At 43.4% G+C, this 8,497-nt stretch overlaps 1 protein-coding gene across 5 annotated transcripts in view; it reads right to left on the minus strand.

The window, feature by feature from the left end:
* Positions 1–978: 978 nt before the first annotated feature.
* The window catches only part of LOC113052768 (semaphorin-6A-like), a 26,125-nt gene continuing 18,606 nt past the window's right edge, over positions 979–8,497 (minus strand). For all 5 annotated transcript variants that reach the window (XM_026217200.1, XM_026217197.1, XM_026217196.1 and 2 more), the window contains one exon: positions 979–3,588. In XM_026217200.1, the coding sequence (XP_026072985.1) occupies positions 2,537–3,588 (1,052 nt within the window). In that variant the 3' untranslated portion in view covers positions 979–2,536. The remainder of the gene's footprint in view (positions 3,589–8,497) is intronic.

An 8,497-nucleotide genomic window follows, 5' to 3' on the forward strand; every position in this document is an offset into this window, starting at 1 on the left:
CTTCAGAATATAGCGAGGAATAAAGCTGTAAAGTTTGCTGTTTGTGAGAGAAAAAACTCTTTTAAAGATTAAAATCTACAGACGTAATAAAGTGCAATAAAACAAACACCTAAATGTGTGTTTTGGAGGTTTCCTCTCCACTCGACTGAAAGAAGAGACTTGATATGGAAGCAAAACAGCAAAAACTGAGCAGTGCATGAACACAGTGTTTTGTGGGAAGCGTCCATGTGGAAATCTGACTGTTATTGAGACATCTCGGGTCATGAATGTGATTTATTACGAGGCACTGACTGTGATGGGTTCACTTCATGTAGCGCTGACAGGGTTCAAAAGGAATAAATGAGATTTATTCAGGATCTTTTGTGAGGTTTCAGTCTAGACTCGAGCTTTAGTTATCAGCTAGATCATCCGCTCGCAGCTGACGTCAATTAAACGGCTGGTTTTCACCTACACGAGTGAAACGGGTCTGACAGCAGCAGAAGAGACGAGGTGAGGGTTATAAGCAGATATCAGATGCTGAGAAGGAATCAGATCTGCATCACACGTGTAAACAATTGGATTTGACAGAGCCGAGGTTCTGGAGGTCAAGCCATTGTGTGGATCTCAGCTGATTCAGTCTCTGTTTGCAGAACACAAAGCAGGTGGTTAGTAACCCAGCTACTGTTGTGAATATCGTATGAACTAACACTGAAGACGAGCTTTGAGCACACAGAGCATGTTGAGACAGAGGAACAGGACACCGGAGACCTCCAACGCCCCAGAAACATTTAATCTGTCATCATGTCTGAAGACGGGCGTCTGGAAGGGCCACTCGGGCTCCAGAGCGATTCTTATCGTTGTGTTTATTCATGGTTAGAGATCCTCAACAATCGAGTGTTTGCTGCGGAGATGACAAACCCTCATGTGACGACGCTTACCTAAAGCACTCACCACAGCGTGAACACATCCGCCTCACGCTTCACAAAACACACAAGATCTACGACAAGAATCTCAAATGTTTTTATTACTTTTTTTCCATTTATTAAAGAGAATTTCTTTACAACATACATTTAGCCGTGAATCAGATGTGGGAGAGGGCCGGTGACGAAACCATATCATACAAGAGAACAAACTGCACTTCCAAAGTCTAGAAAGGCACCAGCTCGGAAACCTCGAGCTCGTTCGCTTCGGCCGGAGCGGATCGATTCAGAGAATCAGGTGAAGTCAACATCTACAAAGCCAAAACTAGTTCCTGGACGTCAAGTTCAATAAAACGTGTGTCAAAATAGTTCAATAACAATCCCTCATATTACATCACAACCATAGAGCTAGAAAATTATATTAATCGGAATCTGTCACAAACATTAATCTGTTTCCTAATATTATCAGAGTGCATATCTACACAGGAGCCAGCCTGTATTCACTGCCTAAAAACTGTGTTTGATCGTATACATTAGAAAGATTGTGTGTGTGTTTGGGAGAAACGTTATATCTGGATCGTTTGTGTGTTTTTCTCTTATTGCCTCGAAGCAGCCCGATCCACAGATACAAAACAAGTCATCTACACACAGTGTTAAACATCATCTTGACTTGGTGAAAAGTAAAAAAGGAAAACGAAAGCAAACATTCTTCCAGCACGACGAGAATCGTGATTGGCACAATCAGAAATCAAGCACAGAGTCATTTGTGGTTATCAAAGGGACCAGAGTCGACGACACCTACATTCTTCAATTACGTGTTTTCCTACTGTTCTTTTCTTTTATCAAATGAAACATCTTCATAAGAACTACGACAGTTAACAGCTAACAAACGCTTCACTACTCAGGGGTGTAAGGCACACATTTACAGGTGGAAGGAGAAAAACAGGCTGAAATGATTCGGTGAAAGGGCCGTGTGGTCGGACTAGGATTGAGAGCGTCTCAAGTGCGGCGAGAATGGCACTCGGATGAAGAAAAGGAAAGAGTTCCTGTCTGTGGGCTGTACACTCTACCCACAATCCCCTCTGGCACGGCTCGAGAAATACTCCCTCGTCTCTGACTTCTGACATCCCAAGAGTTAGTGGACAGAAGTACTGGCTCCAGTTTAATGACTTTAAATAATTTCACACTTGATTAATTCAAATTAAAACGATCTCATTTGAGCCTAAAAGAGACGCTCTTTCTGCAAAAGCACTTTATTAAAAAATAAATAAAACCTGCTATTAGTATTAACAGTCATGTGTTATTTCGTCAACAGTTTCAGTAGACGTGTTGAACTCGATTGCTTTTACTCGATGGCGGTTTCACAGTTTTCCATGGTAAACTCCAGCAGCTGTTCCCGTCCGAACTCGCTGTGTGTCCGAGTGCTTGAAAACCGGGCGTCTCTCGTCGCTTCTGTGCTTTTGGCAGCACATGACCATCGGCAACAATGCTGTCACCGGACGAAACCTCCAAGAGTTGCCCTCATCAGCCTGAGCTAGACGTGTATTTCACAACATAAAAAACAAAACCAAAAAAAGTGAGTTGCGTTTCCTGTACACAGCTGCACAAAGCAGACACACTTTCACGTTCCCCGTCTCTTATGTGCAGGAGTCGCTGGACCTGACCTTGGTGGAAAGGGACACCAGTGATGGTTTAGGAGGGACGTCAGGTTTGAGATGCCTGGAGAGAGAGCCGTACGAGCTCCCGGGGTGATGTGAGGAGATGTGCATGGAGTCCACGCGCTGCGGAGCGGGCGGAGGAGGCGTCTCCACACGGACGCTGTGGTTCCTGGACATGTGGGACGAGTTGGACGAGTTGGTGTTGTGCTGTTTCTTGAGGCCCGAGTTCATGGGATAGCCGCGGCCGTATACAGACGAATGCATGTCCAGTCTCTTGCCCATCTGCGGGACGGCTGGCAGGACCACGGCGCTCAGAGACGCTTCTCGCTGGGGCACACGAGGCGGCGCTCCCTCTCCGTCCGCCGGGCCGAGGCTGTGACACGGACTCTTGACGGACTTGTACTCCAGCGTGGCCTGGTCATCTGCGAGGTCTCCTCGGTGCGGCTGCTCCACGTACTCGTGCTGGTAAGACTGCTGGTGTTGGGGCAGAGGGAGCACCACCACGCTGGGGATGTGACCCGGAGACGCCCGCAGCTGCAGGTCCGTGGGGATGACCGCAGAACCCATGGAGGGCAAGTCTTTGGTGCAGGCGTTGATCAGGTTCTGGTTGCGCTCCCACTCGCGGCTGCCTCGGCTGGGCTTGCGGCGCGGCTGCATGGGCGTGGACTCGGGCGTGGGCAGGGCGGTCAGATCCAAGTGCTGGTCAGCTTTGATGAGCATCCTGCCGTTGGTCAAGCGGCCGTTGTGCATGAGCGGGGTCATAATGGCTTCTGGCCGTCCATCCGTGGCTTGCGTCTCGAAGAGCCCCGTCAGCTTGGTGACGCTGTTCATGGATCCCCGTCGGGACTGGACCGAGTCCTTGTCTTTGCGGCCGGACAGCTCGAAGTCCCTTCGCCGGTGGTCACACACACAGTACACCACGACGCCGGAGAAGACGGCTCCCATGACGAAGGCGAGGATGACGGCGATGGCCAGGAGTGTGATGGGAACCATCTGATCGCGATCTCTGTGGTACGTCTCTCGGATCACTCCTGCAAACAAGAGTTCAGAAATATTATTAAAAGAGTTCACTTGTGCATCTCGACTGCAAAACTCAACTTCAAGGGCCGTTCACACAGAATGCGTTTTTCCATTCCCTTGCACTACATTCGGTAAAAATTATAGCCTGATTGGGCACTTTGGATAAAAGAGTCTGCTAAATGCATAAATGTAAGTTTCAAAGTTCGTTCTATGCAAACGTGTGCTGGATTGATATGTTCGACTACTGCATTCACGTCTGTCATCTTCTGCAGCATCTTGTGCATGAAACAGCTTTCTGAAACATGCCGCTTAAGTTAAAATAAGTTTAACAAGTTTTCAAGAATGTGTCTTGAGACCTTACATTTTCCCCTTTCCTCTCATTACTCAAAACAAAAACGTGTTCTGTGTGAATCTCCCCTTAAGCAGCAACGTGCACATTAATGCATGCTTGAAATCAGGGTTAATCTGCAATATAAAAAGAGATAAAGCTTCTGTCTTGATATATAAAAGAGTCAAATTTTGTGCATTCGTTTAAACTCGTGGATGAAGCTGCGATGTGTCTTGTGAAAGCGCTGCCCACTGCACAATTGTTTTGAGGAATGCTAAATATTGTTAGCACGTTTGATGTCTTAATCTATTCTACGGCTGATGAATTAGGTTACATTCCCATCCAAACACCACAAGCCACAAAATTCTCATTTAAAATACACACAGGTGCTGCTATATTTCCACTGAGGCAGATAGATCCAATGTTTTACAATTGTTGAGAACTCATAAAAGCGAATGCATTAGACGAGGAAGAGGTGTGTAACAGCTGTTCAGTGGGGAGTACAGGCACACTAACACACACACGGAGCGCATGGAGAGTGTGGGTCCAGATTTACTGAGTTTAATGGACTCTGAGTCTCCTATGGTTCTGAATATTGGTGGCTATATATTCCTCTTCTGCGGGAGCTGTGTGAAGTGCTCTGGATCTTCTGAAGGAGTCTCTCTCTAAGATAATAAAACACCGTCACGCGTCTGTCTGGGAAGATCTGAGGGGCGCTTCTCTCTTTTTAACTTCACTCTCATTGTTCCTCTCAGGAGACGCTCTTCCTCACAGTCTGTTTGATGTTTTAAAGTGTCTCTCTCGTGCGTCTACTGTATGATACGCTTGAGAAATGACGCAGTTCTGCCGGATTCATTTTCAAGTCTTGTTTCATGAGAAGTACCAGGATTTATTCTGTAAATAGGTCTGTTAATAAAACCAATGTAGAGACACGTGACGTGATGGTCAGAGCTGGACAGGTTTGGCTGGAGATCCAGCACAGATGAAGACTCTTCTGAGGATGAGGAGGGCACCGCCAGACCTCACAAAACCTTTGAAGATCCTTTCTGTCCTTAATGCACTGTTACTCAACTTCAAAGAGCCATAAAAAGGACGAAACTTGGAGAAATGGAGAGAGCTGCAGATGGACCCTTTCTACAGACATTTTGATTAATAAAATTTAATTCAACCACTAAAAAGGAGTTGAGAAAAATTAAAACAGATAAAAACGAATCCGGAAAAATTAAAACAGTAAAAAATGAATTTGGAATTTTTTTTTACGGAATTTCAGAAAAAATTTAATGGACTTCACAGGGTCATATAAACTGGATTTGGACACTTGGAAATGTCTGAAATATTCCCATTAACTGATATGATACAGAATATTATTCAGCATTTTCGTTAGTATGATTAAATGCCAATTATTATATTAACTGGATTTCATTTGATGATGTTTGATGGGATGAAAATAGAAACTAAAGTCTCTGAACGTCCTCGTGATCAGTGTTGCCAAGTCCAGGGTTTCCCGCAGGATTGGGCTACTTTTGTGTTTCTAGTCTGCGGGTTAAAGAGAAACCACTCTTGAAGCAGGTTTTAACCTCCCAGAATGCAATTTTGATGCCCTTAACCCCCCCCCCCCCACCCTCTTCAAAAATGTTTTTTTTTTTACCTCTAAATATTGTTTCAAGCGCAACAAAACTGGACATTTCAATATTTTAGAAACATTTCAGTACAATGCTCCCAAAACGCTTATATCAGCTAAAGTCATCGCTGGATGCCTGGAGTCTTTACTGATTGACAAAGATCCTGAAAATACAGACACTTGATCTGATGAATCAAATGAAGTGATAAAGTGACACAATTCTTCATTTTTAACACCAGATCTGAATTTTATTCAGCATAATTTATGTGTTTATGCTTCTTCTTTACAATAAATGACACTTGCTGTGATATTCTGTATCTAACAGGCATTTGTAAGTGTCCAAATACTATTAAAATCCATTCAGATTCAGAAGTGCTCGGTTTTTAATGGCTCTTTTCCTTACAGGTTGCTCGGAGCGAATCACCAGCGGAGATTATCTCACGCAGGCATTACACATCTGAATTTCATGAGACGTCACTTCTGACAATTAGACGTGTTAGAGCTTCACCGACCGGCACAATCCTGCAGTCGAGCGCATGTAAATAAGACCATTCCTGTGTGAGACTGAGACGTGTGAATATTCACACACGCACACACACACACACACACACACAGACACACACACGCGCGCACACACACACACACACACACACACACACACACACCCTGCTGCCTTTATCTGTGAAGATGTGTTTCAAAAGCCACGACACTGAACGATTGTTTAAAGAGGAAACAATTAAATCTGTGGATCAGGTGAATGTCTGAGCCAGCGCTGATATTCAGAGCGTTTACCTGGAACTAATCCATGAGCTTTAAAACATCAGAAGAAGCAGAAGCAGCTTATTAAATGTGTGTGTGTGTGTGTGTGTGTGTGCATCCACTGCTCAGCACACGGCATGAGCTCATGTTAATATCACACCATTCATTACATCTCACCTTTTACCATCTAGATGAGATGATTTAAGGTCTGCGGAGGCGCTGAGATGAGGTTAATGTGGTGTGTGCACATATCATTATGTAATAAATGAAATATCTTCACTCAGAATGAACCTGAGGCAAACGCCCCGAGGACACGCTGTAGTGAGTTTAACTGATGTGGAAAAACACACATCACTTGTATTCTTCCACTCGTTTAACTCCTTAACAGCATCAGAACACACAGATGATCATAATTACTGAGAGAGTAAATGAGCAGCAGTACTAGTGTAAACACTGTTTTTGCAGCGGTAAACAGCTGATTATGTGTGGATCAGGCCGTGGGTGTTTTAAAAGGCTTTGTCTCCAGATTGAGGTCAGTGTATAGAGGACTTACATCTGCGTCTTATTCACGGCTGCCGCTGTATAAACTCTATTCATTAATGTGATGAGGAACTGCTGATGGGTGCACACACACACACACACACACACACACACATTCTTTGTTAGTTATGTTCCTGATGTATCCGAATTCCTTAGCATATCCAAAACCTCAGAACAACTTGACGATTTAACAGAAACTATAGACTCTCTCTTTTCTAGCACTTTAAATACAGTTGCTCCTTTACGCTTAAGGAAGGTTAAGGAAAACAGTTTGACACCATGGTATAATGAGCATACTCGCACCCTAAAGAGAGCAGCCCGAAAAATGGAGCGCAGCTGGAGGAAAACAAAACTAGAGGTATTTCGTATTGCTTGGCAGGAAAGTAGCATATCCTACAGAAAAGCATTAAAAACTGCTAGATCTGATTACTTTTCTTCTCTTTTAGAAGAAAACAAACATAACCCCAGGTATTTATTCAATACAGTGGCTAAATTAACGAAAAATAAAGCCTCAACAAGTGTTGACATTTCCCAACACCACAACAGTAATGACTTTATGAACTACTTTACTTCTAAAATCGATACTATTAGAGATAAAATTGCAACCATTCAGCCGTCAGCTACAGTTTCGCATCAGACAGTGCACTATAGACCCCCTGAGGAACAGTTCCACTCATTCTCTACTATAGGAGAGGAAGAATTGTATAAACTTGTTAAATCATCTAAACTTACAACATGTATGTTAGACCCTATACCATCTAAGCTCCTAAAAGAGGTGCTTCCAGAAGTCATAGGTCCTCTTCTGACTATTATTAATTCCTCATTGTCTTTAGGATATGTCCCCAAAACCTTCAAACTGGCTGTTATTAAGCCTCTCATAAAAAAAAACACAACTTGACCCCAAAGAACTTGTTAATTATAGACCAATCTCGAATCTCCCTTTTCTGTCCAAGATACTAGAAAAGGTGGTATCCTCACAATTATATTCCTTCTTAGAGAATAATGGTATATGTGAGGATTTCCAGTCAGGATTTAGACCGTATCATAGTACTGAGACTGCTCTCCTTAGAGTTACAAATGATCTGCTCTTATCATCTGATCGTGGGTGTATCTCTCTATTAGTTTTATTGGATCTAAGTGCTGTGTTTGACACAATTGACCACAACGTTCTTTTGCATAGACTTGAACACTTTGTTGGCATCAGTGGAAGTGCATTAGCATTGTTTAAATCATACTTATATGACCGCCATCAGTTCGTAGCAGTGAATGAAGATGTATCATATCGATCACAAGTGCAGTATGGAGTACCTCAAGGCTCAGTACTAGGGCCGCTACTCTTCACGCTTTATATGTTACCCCTGGGAGATATCATCAGGAAACATGGTGTTAGCTTTCACTGTTATGCTGATGATACTCCGCTCTATATTTCTTCACAGCCCGGTGAAACACACCAATTTGAAAAACTAATGGAATGCATAGTCGATATAAAAAACTGGATGACGAGTAATTTCTTACTGCTAAATTCTGTAAAAGAAAAAGTGTTAATTATAGGACCAAAAAACTCTGCTTGTAATAACCTAGAACACTGTCTAAGACTTGATGGCTGCTCTGTCAGTTCTTCGTCATCAGTTAGGAACCTAGGTGTGCTATTTGATCGCAATCTTTCCTTAGA

This window comes from Carassius auratus, chromosome 33, assembly GCF_003368295.1.
Source record: "Carassius auratus strain Wakin chromosome 33, ASM336829v1, whole genome shotgun sequence".
Lineage (NCBI taxonomy): Eukaryota > Metazoa > Chordata > Actinopteri > Cypriniformes > Cyprinidae > Carassius > Carassius auratus.